General features: G+C 43.7%; 1 protein-coding gene across 2 annotated transcripts in view; it reads left to right on the forward strand.

The window, feature by feature from the left end:
- LOC119161925 (phosphatidylinositol-3,5-bisphosphate 3-phosphatase MTMR14) overlaps positions 1 to 19205 on the forward strand; it is a 107903-nt gene that overhangs the window by 25876 nt on the left and 62822 nt on the right. Inside the window, exons 1-6 of one of the 2 annotated variants that reach the window (XM_075880069.1) lie at positions 5839 to 5907; positions 8104 to 8169; positions 10005 to 10102; positions 16801 to 16909; positions 18006 to 18078; positions 18376 to 18423. In XM_075880069.1, the coding sequence (XP_075736184.1) occupies positions 5854 to 5907; positions 8104 to 8169; positions 10005 to 10102; positions 16801 to 16909; positions 18006 to 18078; positions 18376 to 18423 (448 nt within the window). In that variant the 5' untranslated portion in view covers positions 5839 to 5853. Of the gene's footprint in view, positions 1 to 5838; positions 5908 to 8103; positions 8170 to 10004; positions 10103 to 16800; positions 16910 to 18005; positions 18079 to 18375; positions 18424 to 19205 lie in introns of those variants that run through there. The other variant, XM_037414421.2, reaches the window with a different exon arrangement.

Raw genomic sequence — 19205 nt, forward strand, 5'->3', positions numbered from 1 at the left:
GTTTTTTACAGATGCCTCTAAGTCCAACTCCTCTGTGTCCTACGCTGTTGTCGGCCCATCCTTCTCGGATGCTGGCCCTCTACATCCAGACACAAGTATCTTCACAGCGGAAGCTTACGCGATACTTGTGGCAGCTAAACATATCAAACAATTACACATACAAAAAGCAGTAATTTATACAGACTCCCTCAGTGTGGTAACGGCTCTGCGCAGTCTTAAAAAACAAAATAACCCTGTCCTCGTCTCACTTTACTCTATTTTATGCACACTCTACACACTCAACCAACGTGTTGTAGTGTGCTGGGTGCCAGGGCACCGTGAGATTCAAGGCAACGTGATGGCGGATCAGCTTGCTGCATCCGCCCACGAAAGCACCGCCATTACACCCACATCAATCCCGGCCCTTGATCTTAAGCCGTCTCTCAAACGAAAACTCAGGGACTACTGGCAGAGCAAGTGGGATACACACACACAAAACAAACTACACGTTATCAAGCCACACCTTGGTCATTGGCTGCCAGTATCAAAATCGCGTCATACAGAGGTTATACTAACGAGACTCAGGATAGGGCACATATACACGACACACACATATCTTTTGTCTGGTGGCGACCCACCATTGTGTGACAGATGCGGTGAACCATTGACCGTCCTTCACGTGTTAATCCAGTGTAAACACTTAGAAACTATAAGAAAACAGCATTTTCCATTACCCTACCGACAACATATACCTTTACACGCTGCAATGTTCGTTGGTAGGGAACCGCTTTTTAGTCATAAATCATTGTTAGCGTTTTTAAAAGAAATTCGTAATTTTCATATCATATACCCGGGCATCCCGTAGCTCGACCTCTCCAGGGAGGTTTTTGCTGCGGTGGCTACACAGGAAAGCACTTGCCTCACGGCCCTTGCACGCAAGGGTATGAACCAGTGAGGCACTTGTGCTAATGCCATACATATACACCATCGTTTCTATTATCACCAACTTTTGTTATCTATTCACACCACACACACCTTTCACGGCATGGTCATGATTTTATTACTTGTATGTTTTTACCCGCCTTACCGCGAGGAATTTTATGGCCCTTATACAGCCGCTAATCACAATCATTGTCCACATTCCTTGTCGCATGAACTGGCAATCTTTGGCCATCAAATGGCCCTTGCGCCAAAAAACACCATATATCATCATCATCATCCAAGTACCACTCGAGTCGGCCGAGAATCATTCTCTCCATCACTTTACCCACGCAACTGGCCAATGCGATCGGGCGATAGGAGGAGAGCTCCAATGGTGATTTGCCAGGTTTCAGTAATGGTACTAGACGACTAGTTTTCCAACTTAAGGGGACAGTGCCCTCTAGCCAACAATCATTATATAGCTGAAGTAGAGCTATTCTCGCGCGCTCACCCAGATGACACAGGGCTCTGTAGGAGATTCCGTCAGGTCCTGGTGCGGAGGTCTGTTTGCATGAAGCGAGTGCTGCTTTGAGCTCCTGAATGGTGAACGGGAAGTCCATAGAGGAATCACGTGGTGGCGGACAACTTCTCGAAAGTGGTGAGCTGCTGATGGCTGTAGTTTGCCCTGATAATCCGGCACAGAACTCGTCAGCAACGTCCACATCTGGTCGATTTTGGTGAAGGGCTAAGGCCTTGAATGGTGACTTCTGAATGGGCGATGACCGCAAACCTCTAACCGTCGTCCATATGTGCGATAAAGGTTTGCGAGGGTCGAGTGACTCGCAGAAAGTAATCCAGCGTTGGAATGCTAGCTTGTCCAACCGACGTTTGATCCTCTTCTGCATACGTCTAGCAGTCCGTAAATCTTCTATGTCCTTCGTGCGCCGGTACCTTCTTTCAGCTCGTCGTCGCAAGGCTCGAAGCCGCTCCAGCTCTATGTCGATGTCCATGAATCTTGCAGGGCATGGGATCGTACACACAGTCTCTTTTACAGTGCTCTGGATGGCCTCTTGTAAATCGGATATGCGTTCTTGGCATTGGTCTTCCATACGAGACTGAAATTTTTTCCAGTCCACTCTTTTAACCATGTCGCGCACTTTAGGAGGCGACAATCCTCTGATCTTGACGTATGTTGGAATGTGATCACTCCCGTGAAGAAAACTCCCGTGAAGAACTTGAAGAAAGTGACCACTCAACTTACTGACGTATCTTTGCAGGCGGGTGCGTCCCACCATGTTTAGCCTTCAGCGTCGTGCACTGCACGAGTCGTCATTTAAGGTGCATTGTACGTCGTCACATTTGTAGTTTTATTCCTTTCTTCGCATGACGTTATCCTTGGGTGGGACTTTCATCAAATTCTCTTTTGATTAACTGTGTTTGTTCTGAACTCGCACTATCTTCGCCGTGCTACGACCCCGACAATGCCGCTTCGTGTAGAGTTTTGGTGCTTCTGACGTTGACGTTGCGCCTTTTTCAGCTGTTGTTGTCTTGTTGTCCTGGTGTCGTGTGCCTCTCCTCCGGAATTGCTTGTGTTGTTTATGCTATTGGTCCCATCTGCGTGCCATCAAAATTTCATGCTTCCATTTTCCGCCATCATTTTTTTCAACGGTCACAGTTCCATTTATGTGTGCAATCCCTCGGACAGCCCGTCATTTCTACTACGTGGAGGATGCTTGGGAAGCTACGAACATTACGACTGCGTTCTTCCAGCTACTATACCTGATTATACGGTTTCGCTCCCAATTTGTGCTGTCGCTCCTACCAACTCATCCAATGGTGTTCTAGACGTCTTCTCTGATGCCATCGACTCCGATCTCACACCATCTCAGCGTCAAGAGGTCAATTTTCTACTTCGTTTTCGCTTGTCATTCTATCGTGACCAGTCGGGCTCAAAGCGAACCTCCGCGGTCATTCACTGTATTGACACTGGTCAAGAAGCCCCGCTAAGACGGCGTCCGTAACGTGTGTCATCTGCTGAACGCCGTGTCTTTGACAAACATGTGGACGACATGTTGAAACGTGACATCGTCGAGCCCTCCAACAGTCCCTGGGCTTCACCGGTTGTTCTCGTCAAGAAAAACGATGGATCCATCCGGTTCTGCGTTGACTACCACCGACTCAACAAGATAACGCTCAAAGACGTATACCCTATGCTTCGCAAAGATGATACATTGGACTGCCTACAAGAAGCAGAGTTCATTTCTTCGTTAGATTTACGCTCCGACCCATGGCAGAGGGTGACCACCCGAAGACAGCCTTTGTAACACCGGATGGACTATATGAATTCACCGTTATGCACTTTGGCCCCTGGAATGTACTTGCACTTTCGAAAGGATTATGGATACCATCCTGAAGGGTCTGAAATGGAAAACATGCCTCTGTTATGTGGACGATATTGTGGTATTTTGAAGCGACTTTGCGACCCACCTCAACCACCTCGAGCTAGTTATTACGTGCCCTTCCACGGCGGGCATTAAACTTTACTTGAAAAAATGCCACATCAGCGCTCGCAAGCTTCTGATCCTCGGGCATGTGGTTTCTAAGGACGGCATTCTTCCAGACGCTACAGAACTTAATGCAGTCATGGCTTTCCCAAAACCAACCACCATCAATGAGCTCCGAAGCTTCATCGGTCTGTGTTCATACTTCCGTCGCTACGTCCGCAATTTCGCCTCTATTATCGCTCCCTTGACCAATGTTCTCTCTGAAAGTTGTGATTGGTCAGCGTGGTCGCAAGCATGTGACGATGCATTGCAGGAAGTTCGACTGCTCCTCACTACGCCTCCCATACTCCGGCATTTCGACCTGTCTGCTCCAACGCAGCTTCGTACAGAAACTAGTGGTATCAGGCTAGGGGCCATACTGGCCCAGCGCAAGGATGGCTTTGACGAGTACGTCGTTGCCATTGCCAGCCGCATCTTCACAAAAGCCGTGAAGAATTAGTGTCACTGAAAAGGGGTGCTTCGCCATTATTTGAGCAATCGGAAATTTTCGGCCTTATTTATATGTGCATCTGTTTGATATTGTAGTTTACCATCATGCGCTTTGGCGGTTATCTTCACTAAGTCATCGTAATTGTCGGCTCGCTCATTGGGCATTGCAGATACATAAATTTGATACCCGTGTTATCTACCGTTCTGGTCGGAAGCATTCTGACGCCAATGCCATGTCATGCTCACCGTTGGCTTCAGAGCATGTCTGCTCCCTGACCTCCACCAGTGCTGCCTTGGCTATCAGCATTTCAGACACGCCTTCCGAGCAACGCAAATACGCTTGGATTTTTTCCCTTTTGGACTTTCTCTCAAACTGGACGCCCGCTCCAGTTTCTAGGACGCTTCGCCCTCAAGCACAACACTTCGCTATTCGGGATAACCTGCTTTACCACCGAAACTACAGCTCGATTGGCCGTAAGTGGGTGCTCGTCATTCCCCGACATCTCTGCTTAGACATCTGCGCCACGTTCCACGATAATCCGCAATGTGGCCACGCTGGAGTGTTAAAAACATACACGCGCTTGCAGCTGCGGTACTACAGGTTCGGTATGTACCATTTACTTCACCGTTACGTAAGGTCTTGCCTTACGTGCCAGAGACGCAAGATGCCCACTCAACATGCCACAGGTTTCTTGCAGCTGTTGCCACGTCCAACTCGAGCCTTCGATCGTGTCAGAATCGACCTTTACTGTCCGCTTCCCTATACTCGAGTAGCGACCGCTTCGTCACTGTCGCTATCGACCACCTAACGTTGTTCGGTCAAACAGCTGCGTTACCTTCTGCTACCGCAAAAGAGGTTGGATGCTTTATACTGCAAAACCTGGTTTTAAACCATGGAGCACCTCGGGAGGTTTTTAGCGACCGCGGCCGCGTTTTTCTCTCCGGCGCCATCATAGCGTTGTTGAACGAATGTCGCGTCATACACCGCACTACCACAGCCAATCACCCGCAAACAAATGGGATGACAGAGCAATTTATTTGTATACTTGGTGACATGCTGGTCATGTACGCTTTACCCGATCAGTCAAATTGCACACTACCTTTCGTGACATATGCCTACAACTTTGCAACGTAAAGCCCCACTGAATTTTTGCCTTTCTTTCTTCTTTACGGACGCGAGCCATCATCAACAATGGATACTATTCTTCTTTGTCGAGTGGACCCTTCAGAGTTGACAACCGCTTCACGAGCAGCAGCACATGTTGAAGAATGTCGGAAGCTTACTCGTGCATTCACGTCACATGACCAGACGCGCGAAAAACATCGCCACCACGTGTCAGCCACGTCTATGAGCTTTGATCCTAACTCGCTGCTGTGGCTGTGGATTTTTTCTACTCCTCCAGGACTCTCCCACAAGCTTTCGTCTAGGTACCATGGTCGCTATCAAGCTGTACACCAAACATCCTTGGTCAACTACCTCGTAGAGTTACTGGATGCATCTCCAGACAAGCGTCGTCGTGGACGAGAAATCGTACACGTCTTTCAGCTCAAGCGATACCATGAAACGTCTGTGTACACCTGTCCTTAGGTCGCCAGGTTGGCTCCGTTTTTGCCAGAAGGCAATATTAACGAGGGCAGTGGACACGAAGCTCGTGTGGAGAAAGAAGACGCGCTGTGATCGCAGGCTTGCATTGAGTTAGCCCTTTCACTAAATAAATCTCTCATTCGCCGAGTAACTCCTGCTTGTTCAACAACCCGTTTCATAAAATGTATTCATTCATTCATTGAATATCCGTAAAATGTAGGATGGTTGGTGATTTTCGTCGGGAGAACTTCGGGGTAGCAGCACTTTAGTGGTACGGAGACGTTTTAGCACGTACGCTCATGTTCTTCTTCCAGACACAATAAGAAAAAGAGCTCAGCGCACTGCTTTCTCCGTTTGATTACCTGCATCACAGGAATGAAACAAAGGTTCCATTATAATACGGGAGAAAAGTATTTTTGGCTCCCAATCGTAAGTTCTCCGCTGTCTTTTGTGAACCTATAACAATGCTACATCAATGCTGAAGATAATGTAAAGTTTCACGTAAATTTCCATGGCATAAACGTTGTTGTCATAAATTGTGCCAATGAATATTTTTGTAGAAATTTTCTTCATAGCTAAAATTGCGCATGTCCGCTTAGTTTTATAACTTCCGTGTAACTTTATTTATTCTTCTTCTTAGGGGACAAGTTTAGTGCAGAAGTATAGGGCTTCACATGACAAATATTTCTCTGCAGTGGGACAGCCAAAGGACATCTTATGATAAACTAAATATCATGGAACCACCAAACAGTCATGCAACATACCCCTAATCACAGCCCCGCGGCGGTGGTCTTGTGGCTAAGGTACTCGGCTGCTGACCCGCAGGTCGCGGGATCAAATCCTCGCTGCGGCGGCTGCATTTTCGATGGAGGCGGAAATGTTGTAGGCCCATGTGCTCAGATTTGGGTGCATGTTAAAAAACTACAAGTGGTCGAAATTTCCGGAGCCCTCCACAACGGTGTCTCTCATAATCATATGGTGGTTTTCGGACGTTAAACCCCACATATCAATCAATTACCCCTAATCACAGCGCGAACGTACATACATGCCTAGCAGCAGTGGTTCTCAAATAGAGCTCCGTGAGATCACTGGGGTCCGCGGAGATTTATTTAAATAAATGCCACGTACTTCATACTATGCTGCTGTGTTGTGTTCCCCGTTCCTCTACATTTATTTGTTATTGCAAAGAGTTCATCTATTCCACTGCTGCACAGGGGTCCCCGAAAATTGATGGCTCAAAAAACAATAACTTATAGCCATGTTTGCATTTTCCACCGAGCAGTGAAAACGAGGCATTTCCCCCATATTTTATGGAGGTGAAAACGCTGTAGGCCTGTGTGCTCTGATTTGGGTGCATGGTAAAGAACCCCAGGTGCTAGAAATTTCCGGAGCCTGCCACAACAGAACCTCTCATAATCGTATGGTGGTTTCGGGACGTTCAATCCCACATATCAGTCAATCAACGGTCACACACATCCCTCTTGCCAAGTACACTGACCGATCTTATTACAGTGCAAGGCGATTTGCTTATTTGCAACGTGTTAGTCCTTTGTACGAACACGTCAGATTGAGGTAGCACAACGAAACAAACCGTTTTTTGAGAATGTCGTATGCTCGAATGCAAGCATGGCGTGCTTTCTAGACAACGCAGGGAGCCAACCACACAATGCGTGGTTAAGCCAGTAGCCACCAGGTGGCGAGTTTAAGGGTGGCACTGTTACGAGTAAAAATTGAACATCTTTGAACTTGGTCCCATGTATAAAAGTGAGGCTATACTACAGGATGTCGTTTCTGAACGATTATGCGATTAATGGCGTCGGCAGCCATATACTCCATAACCAGGGTTAAATAATGATGGCAATATTGTGTATCGCCAAGAATCGTTGGTTGCGATGAATCATTGGGTGCGTTAGTTTCGCTTCCCTCTGTCGAGTATTTTGGAAAACTAGCATAGTCCCTTATGCATCTGCTTGAGCCGACACGATGGCAAAACTCATGTTTTTCCTCATGGTCAATGTATTGAGCGCCGTATCCGTGTCGTACCTCTGTATAGTTTTCCATTTCTGTGCTTCAGGTGTTAATGCCTCTTGGAAATTTGGGCGTATTCGTGTTTGCGACTCTCTTGTTTTGAATTTTTAGCGCTAAGTTTTACGGATGGTACCGTAGAAACTTTCTATTTCTTCAAGTTGTGCATTTTCCATAATGATCAGCCTTTGTAGATCAGCGTCCAGGTTGATGACTGCTAAGCAGAAGAAACACACTCAGCTAACGACCCCGGTGGCCACATTTTAATAAGTGCAAAATACGAAGAGAAAAGCATTGTTACAGGTATTTTTCATTTCGGTCCAGTTTCATATGCAGATGTATACAAGTGAATCTCGGGTGATCAAAACTAATCTGGAGCCCCTCGCTATGACCTGGTTCGTAATTAGTCATACCGTGTTTTTTTTTTCGCAAAAAGACAAACTATTAGTTTCATGTTGGGTTGGCCAGTGGGGTTATGATTTACAAGTTTAGGCTGAGTTTTCATCTTGGTTTACCATGCGCTGCTTTTTTAAAATGCAAATATTAGCTTGTGGTGTGAGTATCTATCTTCATAACAAATCTATTGTTTTGTTATTCAAGGTTCAAATTTTCGACGACATCCAAGAGAAATGCGTGAAACTCTTCAACAAAGACTACATAGTAAAGGCAAGTACATTTTCCTCTATATGCTAGTTTAAGCACCTATTATCGAGCAGATAGCCGCGCTTTCCTGTTTAAAAAAGTCATCGTTTAAAGGGTACGCAATAAAACTACTGAATTTTCCATTCTTAATCAGTACACAGTTCTTATATCACAATGCGAATATGTAATAGATGCGAAAAAAACACATTAGTCTTTACATTAACGACATGCCTGAAGGAGTAAGCGATAGGCATCATCTGAGTGTTGAATCATGAGTAGTCACTAAAAGAATCATACCGATAAAATTTCCACAAGAATGTTTGGCAAAGCCGCTTGTATTTATGGGAATAATGCATTTCTTGTCATACAATATTTCGAAATAATTTATTTCAGCTTGTTCGGTAGCCTGTCATGCCGCATTAGACGTCTGGGCGAAGCTAACTCCTAACGCATTCAGCGTTTACAAAACTTCAGAACATAGCTGTTTTTCAACCTAAATCAGTTTAGACTTGCGAGCAATTTCTACTTTGAAATCACCTTAGTGATATGAATATGCAATAAACGCGATACTTAAAATATACCTAAGTATACCTTCAAACGAAAACTCGCAGCCACTCATGCATGAAAACATCTCGTTCTTCTCCATCGTAACTACTCCCCTTGATGTTAGAACTTCACGAAATACTTGCATTTACCTCGTGATTGAGAGCCAGGCATAGGCGCAGCAAGTAGAACATATGTTCACTCACTTCTCCAAGCACAAACCTTTCCTTGTTACAATAAAAAGCTGCAGCACGTCGGCATCTTAGGGAGAATGGTGCGAAGTACTGGTATTCAACTGTACTATCGGCGTCAAATGAAACCGAACAGCGTAGCGCTTATTTCAAGCATTAGAAACAGTATAGTGTTGGCCGTCCAGTCGTCATCATTGACAGGCGTGCACATCTGGTTTGGCAGCACTGCGCGATCTCCATACAGTGTGTTATCTCCATTTCTGCTCTAGTTTTCGTATGGTGGTAATGGTGGCCATCGTGGGCATGCCAAGCGCTTTTGATCGTATCACTCGCAATCCCTTGCTTTTACTTCAGCATAACAGTGCAATCGGTGACTTGATAAGATAAAACGAAAAGAGAAATATAATCGGTTTGCGGTTAACTTTCAAACGATCGTCGTATCTCGTTCGCCAGTGCTGCTTCACCTGCACCCTTCTTTCGGAGACCGACCCGAAAACGCAACACTTCAACTTTAAATGCCGAGTGTTTGTTCGGAAGAGAGCGCGAAACGTTTCGCTTTACCGGCCCGAAGTGAAACGGTGTGAAATTGCAAGCATTATGAACCGACTTTTGTCTACTATATATAGAATTAGCCAGAAATTTCATGGACTCCGTGATGATAAACCATGCTACAATACTAGCCTCTGACTGCAATAGCTTAATGTCTGTTTTTTTGTTTCTTTCAAATCCCATACCTGGAACACAAGCAGAAATGCTGTACTATAGGGGGATCGCGCAGTGCTGCCACACCGGATGTGCGGGCCTTACTGTGTAAATGACTGGTGGACGGCGCGCACTATGCCATTGATAAGGCTTGTGCCACGCGCTCCGCTGTTCGCGTTTCATTTGATACCGATAGTACCCACATTTTTATTTGTTTGGAAGAAACCGTAGTCCCTGTCGGGCATTGAAAAAGGAGGGCAATGATACAATAACAGGTGAAATACAACAGAAACCACTCGAAAATACATTTCTATTTGAAATGTTGTGTCTGAAGTTATGAAACTAAAACGCCTAAACATCTGCGCTCGAAATTCAAATTGCGTAGTACCGTAATCATCGATGATTTTTTTTCTCTGTGCACAGATCATAGACAATGATCGGGGGGAGCTCAGCGCCACGTATCCCAACAAGATAGTGGCCCTGGCACTTCCTGCTCATAGTGATGGCAATCGGGATGGCGGGCAAGTTGTCATTTTCTTATGTATTCAGTTTTTTTTTGTTTTTTTTGCACGAGGTGTCTCTGGGCCCGTAGTCAGAAGCATCAGACATTGATGATCTGCTTAGGCCCGTCCACATATCAAATGGTGTTAAAAGAAAGATCTCATTCGTGGTATTGAGACCTTGCCGAACGTCTCCAGAAATATAATCCATATCTCCATAATTCAGTGGCTTTCGTAGCAACATGACAGCTCCTAAACATAAAAATAAAGATTTAAGGTGAAATTCTCAGTTATTTACCTAACATTCTCATGCCTAACTAGCCCTAAGAATTGCTCCTATGAAAACCTATACTTCAGGCAATTACCATGGGGCATAGCCCAATGTTTACCTTGCCCGGCTTGTGACTCGAAATATGGGGGAGGGGGCAGTTCTGGCTTCAGTAGTCACATATAATTTAAGGCGAAATGCTACTAAGCAGATGCCCTGCGCAATGTCAATGCATTTTTAAGAACAATTGGTGGGAAAACCATTCGGAGCCTTTCACTACGGCGTTTCCGTTAGCCTGAGTCACTATAAGAAGTCCAGTCCCATGAGCCACGTAAACTGACGTCAACGATTAAAAGGTTCATGTTTTTCAGAAGTGAACTCCATTTTCTTCACAACTCAAGTGCTTAGACTTAGCTGCATACAGGCTAAGGAACTGAAGCTGGTTAAAATTTCCGCAGTGCTTCACTGCGCCATCCCTCATATTGATATCGTCCTTCCCCATAATCATTCTCACTGTTACAAGGCGCCGGTAAACTGACTGGTCAAAATGTCAGTTTTCAAGAATCTTTTTTCGCACCCTACCTCCTTCATGTACTCGAACATGGGAGTGTGCGTATAGCTTGAATTCTTGTTTTACCTGCGATCGTTCACTGATAAGGTTCGCTCATCTCATTTGATTTATATTGCAATTTCTTTTGCGGCATGCCCCGCACGGCTGCCACAAAAGTGCATTTAGCCACTCAAAGATTTCGAAGTAATATATGTGCACGAGTTGCAGCCGCGGTGTCAGAGTAGGTTGGCACTGGCAGAGCATAAACTTTTGTCACGACTTGCCTGCACATAAAGCAAAAAGGTAGTACAAAAGTAGAAATTGCGGTGTTTGCTACCCCTTAACAAATTTACAACGTCTTGCTAACGTCCTCTTCTTGACTTGCCTCGTAATAATACTGTGGTTTTGATGCGTAGAATGCCACATAATAATAATGTCGCCTACTGCAGAAATTTATGAGAGGTTGTAAACTTTGTCGCGATTTCTTCGCGAATCAGAGCTACTAAGATTCGTACTTACATACGTGACGTATTATTAAACGTTACTATCTTGACCGACTACCGAGGTTGTCATGGTGGAAGTATTACGAAGAAATTTTGGCAAATTGATTTCCCGAATACGATGAATTCAAAATTGTTCTAGTTCTGGCCATAATGATATGTCATTGTAAGGTATAAAACTTCAGGTATAAAACGTCAAACCTAAATCCTCGTTCATAGTTTGCTCACCTGTACAAGGTGGGCAACTCCACAGTGGGTCATGTATGTAAACTTATCTTTACAGTTCGAATATTTCTCTCGTAGACGCCTCAATATTATCCGCGTGGATATGTTTGCGTTTTACGAATTGTGGTTTCTTCATGCATCGAGCATATATGTTAATATCATGTTGTGGTATGTATTTACTACGATTATGACGTGTAAAGACAACACCATACACTTTTACTTTTTTATTTGAGCTTCATGACTGTCAAGTTCCTAGTTTGTAATATTTCTTCCCCGCCGGTAGTAACTAACTCATGACGGTAAAGGTACAAATATAACAACTAATACTTCCACTTACTACATAGCTACTATACATTGGCAGGAAATAGCCCCCTATAAGATAGTACACGCCACTGTTTCTCTGCGGAGCCCCTTGAAGCAAGGCAAGTCGTCCATATCTGCTTCTCATGTGGCATAAACATGCTTGCAGTAAAACGCTCGACACAGACCATGACAAGGCTATTATAGATCAAAATAGATCTAAAATAACAAGTAAGGTCTCGAATGTATAGATAACAGAAATAATAAAAAAATAATAGGATAAATTTAGGGTCACTAAAAACACGTTAGCTCCTCCCACATCCACTTGTTCACCGCTTCATAGCTGCATCTAAAATAGGAATAAGCCCGGAATGACTGTGGGGAAGACATAAGGTGTAAACTGCCGTAAAAACAGGAAGCCGATAAAATGCATCAGAAAGTAGTGCACATATTTGACACACAGTTTCGAATTTTCCTAACAAGATTATACCGGGGACGGGGAAACCCTATATGCTCACCTCAAGCACTGCCGTCACCGACGGTGTGGTAAGCGGAGCGGAAGGTACTCTACGAGCAGGAATCACTGCGTGACCGCGCTACGCAATTCGGGAGGTTTCATAGTAATGAAGCTGCATTTGAATTGCGTGCATTTTTATTTTAAAGGGTATGCTGTCAAGCCCTCCAAAACTTTATACCTTGAAGAAAAGTGTTAGAAAATTCTGTCTGATTGTAGTCCTAAATGTACAGGAGATTTTAAAGAATATTTGTTTGAAACCTGTTTGAGGCATAACCTAAATATTGATAAGAAAAAAAAATAGTGAATAATTGTGTAACTAATTTATTCCTAACATACAAAATCTGCAATAACTGCTTTGTAATGAAGCTTTGGCAGTTTCATTCTTCTTAAAGCATTATATTGAATGTAGCAAAAGTCATAGATGGCATCACAGTACTCCGTCAATGCAAAATCAGTGCAAGCTAATGCTTCGTGCCACCTGTCGCACTTCGAATGTTTTTTATCGTATACGCTTACAGTACCGCTATATTGACGTCTTTTACGCAAGGATCATCCTAAAGAAAAGCTAGACCCAATGCGCAATTCAGAACGGTGTTTGAGATGTGGGTCATACAGAGCATCTCCTGCATCTAGCAGTTATATAAAAAGAAACTTTGTTAGAAAGTACGAGCGTGGGGTTCATCCCAAAAGGCAAGCATTCTCAAATCATGTATGCTAATCGGCCACTAACCTTCAAGAGGAAAGTATATAAGAGCTGCATCTTGCCGGTACTTACCTACGGAGCAGAAACCTGGAGGCTTACAAAGATGGTTCAGCTTAAATTGAGGATGACGTACGCAGTGAGCGATAGAAAGAAAAATGATAGGTGGAATGTTAAGAGAGAAAAAAAAGGGAGCAGAGTGGGTCAGAAAAGAAACCGTGGTTAAGTATAGCATAGTTTAAATCAAGAAGACCAAATTTCCATGGCCCGGGCACGTGCCACGAAGACAGGATAACCGCTGGTCATTAAGGGTAGGTGACTGGATTTCCAGAAAAGGCAAACGCGCGAAGGGGAAACAAAATCTGGTAGGCCGATTAGATTTAAATGTTCGCAGGTTTAACGTGACAGCAAAAAAAAAAACGTAATACCGGGTTGATTTGCGGATAATGGGAGATGCTTCTGCCCTGCAGTGGGGTGATAGTGATGATGAAGTACATCTGTTCTTACCAGTGCGCATATAATGTAGGTAAGGTTCATAGCCAGATACATCTGATGTGCTCTAGTAACAAGTTGTCCTTTAAAAAAAAGCGCCGCCATATCCACGAAGTGAATGATGAGTGGGCGAAGCTCCGGAGGTAAACCTGGTAAACCATGAATCCTCTGTACATTTTGCCCACTCGATTTTATTACATCGCTCCCCCTAGCATACGTCGCCGCACTAAATCGAACGATTGCCTTCAACCAATGACACGCGCCATATGTGACATCATTACTATTTTATAAGATCTCGTGTCTTTCATCAACTACAAGTACCGCTTTCTAGTTTATAACATCTTGCATCTTTTCATCATCAGCTACAAGTACCACCATCTAGTAAACACTACAAGAACTAAACGAGAGGTGGCTACATACAGGAGACGGTACCGCCATCTAGTGAACACTGCAAGAACTAAACTAGAGGTGGCTACATACAGGGGACGCACAGCCCACGCCCTAAGGAGCTTCGCCCCTAAAAACAGTTCAACAACAAACCACAAAGCACTTGTCCTCTGCTCTCACGTTTTGAAGTTAGCTGCGAGAACCTTCGCATGTGGGAGATATTACCTGGCCTGGCCCGCACACATCATCCTTCACCCCCTCATGGCTCCGCGTTCCCTCAGCCTGTGACCTCTCTTTAACGCAGTCCCGTAAAACATGAACCCCATCAGAACACATGATTCACTGGAGGAAAAACAGTGGCATCGCGAGCTTTCATAACAATGGTCTGAAAAAGATCGTCTATGTGTCGGAAATACAGTGGTACAAGGAGACCGGGAAGAACACTGTCTTCCTCAGTGTGCATTGATATGCTTTGGCGAATATTGCGCTATTTGTGTAGCCGCAATACCATATTACAGGGAAGCTTTCGAAACAAAATTATATGCAAAAATTCCTTAAATGCATTTGCTCAAGAAACACAGCAACCTCACTACTGTGGTACATTATACACAATGTAATAAATGCCACTACACGAGGACAGAATATAAATTTATGTCGGAATCGGGACAACGTTGTAGTCCGTGGTATTCACAACGGAGATGTTGCACAAGTTTTTCTCAAAAAATAGAGAAAATAAATTTACCCCCTCAACACCGCGTGAATTAGCAAATAGTAAACTATAGAAAAGTTAGTCTGTGCGGAAGAATGACTCTAATAACAAACCAGAGTCAAAGGAATACTCTTGCAGATATGAAAATTGTGTTAGGGAAGTGCTACTATGCCACCTCCTGCAGCACAGGGTGCACATACCCTATAAGACAACCCCAAATGCGCAGCATGTGCAAATACCAATATTTTGTCTAGAACTTGAAACAGAGAAAAGTTTTAACCGCATTCTACAGCAAACGCATACCAATTCACCAAGCACTAATTTTAGGAAAGACGCACTCGTGAATGCATCACGGGTTCTAAACTTTTAGGGGCGAAGCACCTTAATACCACACAATGTCCCTCTGTTCATAAACTGCCGTCCGGCATCTACAGCAGATTTTGCGCAGGTGCGCCATCTCTGAGGCACCACAAGAAAAACAATCGGATTGATAAACTGTGTTAGAGCACAATGCCACCAGAAGTCACTCGTACAAGCACGCGGTTCCCGCACTCGTTCCGCCGTTTTGGAAGGAAGCGAACGTAAGGGTACAGTGCGCAGTTTTAGTACACTCTAGTAAGGCGCACCATGCAGTGCCTCTTAGGACACCGTCGCCAGTCCAACCCCGAGCGGATAGCTCCCGAAGCTGCAATAGCACGGAAACACCTATTAAACACATTAATTTCACGGATGATTCACGGTATGTTGCGTGGTGCATTGTCCCTTCGTTCACTTGTGCTTCGTGGATATGCTTGCTTTTTGTTTTAGGGAAGCCGAACTAATAGAAAACGTTTGAGCTCACTGTGCACTTAGCTATGTATTGTTGCTTAGATTGTCTACTTTGATTTTTAGAAAGAGGACAGAGGTTTTTATTCTAATCAGCAGAGACTGGTGCTGTGCTTTCTCAGAAGAGAACACACTGAGCACACCCAATTTTTAACAAGTTATACATGATGTTTGGCGCAATATAGATTTAAATGCTTATGTGCCATTAAGCCATACGAAATGAACAGTAGATGCAGGAAGAAATTTTCTGCGCTGTATTAAAAATGCACTCTACCCAGTTTGGTTCAACAAGCTTGCACGACGGTTTAACAATTATGCTAACTTTTAGTCATGAAAGCTAGCAATTAAATTCAATGTCGCAGTCCACAGGTGTTAAGTAACTGTACGAAATATTGTGACTGCTTGGTGGGTAGCGTGTGTCCTAGCGATCTATTAAAAGTGGTCTTACAAGATGTGTTCAAGATCATTAGTTTAGAATCCTGACGCACAACCAAGTTGTACAGTACAGTGAAAGTCGTTTTTGTCAATACCTTAACTACTTTTGCTAGTCAGTCAGCAACTCTAATGGTTTAGTGCTGAAGGAATGCGGTAATCCTTTTTTATCACTGTACCCACAAGTGAAGCAGCAGTGCTTTTGAAAGAAGGTGACTATGTTCAAAGGTTTTTGATTTCCACCGCGTATTTGCTAGTTGTGGTCAAGGCCATTTATACGTAAAGTGTGGTTGTGTTGCATGAACTGTCACATCTTAGCTGCTACAAATTCTTTCTTCATTGTGAGATATTTGCACTGTACCTTGTTCTTTATATTAGAATGCATAATTCACTAATACACTCAAATCTACGAAAGACAGTGCGCATATATATAAAGCATGAAAAGCTTTTGGCTGCCCTTGTCGTTGGCCTTATGCGAGATGTGCGAACATCGTAGCGAGAATTTAGAAAATCAACCGACATATCCAGAAAATGAATCATGTTAGAGAAGCTTGCTCGCACATGGTCGAGTAACCAACGAATCCATGGACCGTACTATCATACACAAATCGACAACGTTGTTATATGAACATTACATACGCAATGTTTAATTTACAAAGAGATGCACTAGGTAAGAACTGACAAAGCAGCTGTCATTTACCTTCCTTTTGAAGGTTAGAGGTAGATTACCATTATATATATGGGAATACTCGCAGAATGTAATCTACCCCATGAATAGTCTAGTTATTTCACTCTGATGGTGTCCTTTTTTTAGGAACGGTCATCAAGAAGACGCACAAGAACTTCGCATGCACATGAAGAAGTCGCGAGTTGCCAGGGCACGCACCCGATTTGTCGTTCCCGTCATATTATACGATGGAAAGGTATGGCTCGCTGTCATGTACACGTCACATAATGGGTATAGCATCTGCAGGTTGGGTTTCTGGATTGCTCAGTGAACAATGATTTATTTTATAGGTGCTTAAACGACGTGCCCCATACATATTGATCCACGTTCCTGATTTCGAATGGAATGATTGAGAGCCAAATCACATGTTAATACGAAATGATGCTTAAAAATGTATTATTACATGTTTACTTCCTTTTGCAAAATGTACCTTCTCTGAACAATACTCACCTCCATCTTTTGAATGTGTAAGTTGTCATTAGTATATTTTCTGAATTACAAACAATATCGCCAAAACATTCTACTCTTGCAAATGTTATAATACCTTCTAGAACAAAAAAAAGTCTGTAGTACAATTTGACACGATGCAAATGAGAGCAGCAGGGAAACGAGGGGGCAATCGACAATGAAAACACTGCAACACAGCTGAGAATTTTTGGTCAACTGCTCGACGACTAACATTAGCATAGACAGGAAATGAATCATTTTCATGGTCATTCTCTTACTAATTTTCAGTCGCACGGCACACCGAAAAAAACAGCAACATGTCCCCCTTTTTTCCTGCGGAAAGAAGTTAACATCTCATAAAACAAGTGGTTGCGGATCACTAATGCTTGCAGTAATGCTTTCAAACTGCAACTCTCTTTCTCTTTGGTAGGACCCTCCAATCAAAGCCCAATCCACTAACGACAAGTCTTCGATTGAATTTCGATCTCGCCGTTATCACTTGGCTGACGCTGCGGCAGCCACCATTAGGATAACGTATGAATTTGTGGAGACCATTGAGGTCCTGTCAACCAACATGGCGCACTTTTTGTGGCAGGTACAACTGCTGGCAGATCTTATGAAATCAGCTTATCGATGACTGCTTGAGGGTCTAGTGAATAGTGAACTTCAATGCGCTAGATTATACGCTGTGGCTTATAAAAACAATTCACCGACAGTTTTGTGCTTGCCGACTGCTTTTGATACGTAAGTGGATATTCAAGACAATATTACCCAACTTTGTTCTCTCCTCTATACTTCTGTTATCAATGTACTTCGCATAACTGCGTATTTTGTTTTGTCACCAGCACATATGCAGGTCAGCAACGCTTTCTGGGGGAATCGAAATGTACACCCGAACTCTGGTGGATTACCTCTGCGGTATGATCTCAAGACTTCATTACATTTGTCTGCCACCATGTTTGTGTGCAACTTTCGCCAATAACGAGTCGCATCTCACTGTTTAGTTTCTATTCGAGGAGATTGTGTTAGCGAAATGTCGTTCCTTCTCACAATACTTGGATGTGTGACTGTGGTCGTCACTTATTTCTTATTTCAATAATTTTAGGGTAGTCGTAAAGAAGCAAGCTGTACTTATTCCATTCCGTAGTATCTGCGCTTGTGTGGGTACTTTGAATTATTTCGTTCGACATTCAAAATAACTATCCTTTTCAACAGGTCCGTCACGGTGTCGATTTTCCCAATTCTGCGTTTCTTCAGGACTAGGTAAGACTTTTGCTTTGGCACTGTTATGTGGTCTTTCAAAAGTGGAGCCAGTGTTTCCAAAGTGAGATTGGCGGTCTTTAATTTTCACAGAACGCTGATGCAGTTACATTCTCATGGTAAACTGAAAATTTGTTGGAAATATATTTCTATATTCCAAGAGACAATTGTCACTGTACCACTCATTATTTAAGCATCGGATCACTCTACTTGTCAGTAACTTAACTTCAACACTTTCGTGGTCCACACATATCATTTCTATCTGTGCCAACACATCAAGATCATTAGGTTTTCTGTGCCGAAATCTATACAGTGCTCCCTCCGATGTGCGCAAACTGGCTTATCTTGCTCTAATCCGCCCTCAACTGGAGTTCGCATCCTCCATTTGGTCACCATATTAGCAATACCTCATAGATAAGTTAGAATGTATACAGAACAGAGCTAGTCGATTCATAGTGCGTAATCACAGCTACCCGTCCAGCGTAACACAGATTAAACATAGCCTTGCACTCGAGCCACTGAAAATTTGCCACGACATCTCGCTTTTATCACTATTTCACAAACTCATCCCCACCAGCATGATGCCATCTGTTCACCTTAATCTAGCACATCGAACTTCGAGCAGACTACATAACACCTTTAGCTTATCACGCATGTACGGCAATACTAACACTTTCAACCAGACGGATCTTCCACGAGCTAATCATTTGTGGAATGATTTGCCAAATGATCTTGCGTGAGAACAAGACCACACAAAGTTCTATCATACTCTTAAAAAATACTTA

The sequence above is a fragment of the Rhipicephalus microplus genome, chromosome X, assembly GCF_043290135.1.
Source record: "Rhipicephalus microplus isolate Deutch F79 chromosome X, USDA_Rmic, whole genome shotgun sequence".
NCBI lineage: Eukaryota > Metazoa > Arthropoda > Arachnida > Ixodida > Ixodidae > Rhipicephalus > Rhipicephalus microplus.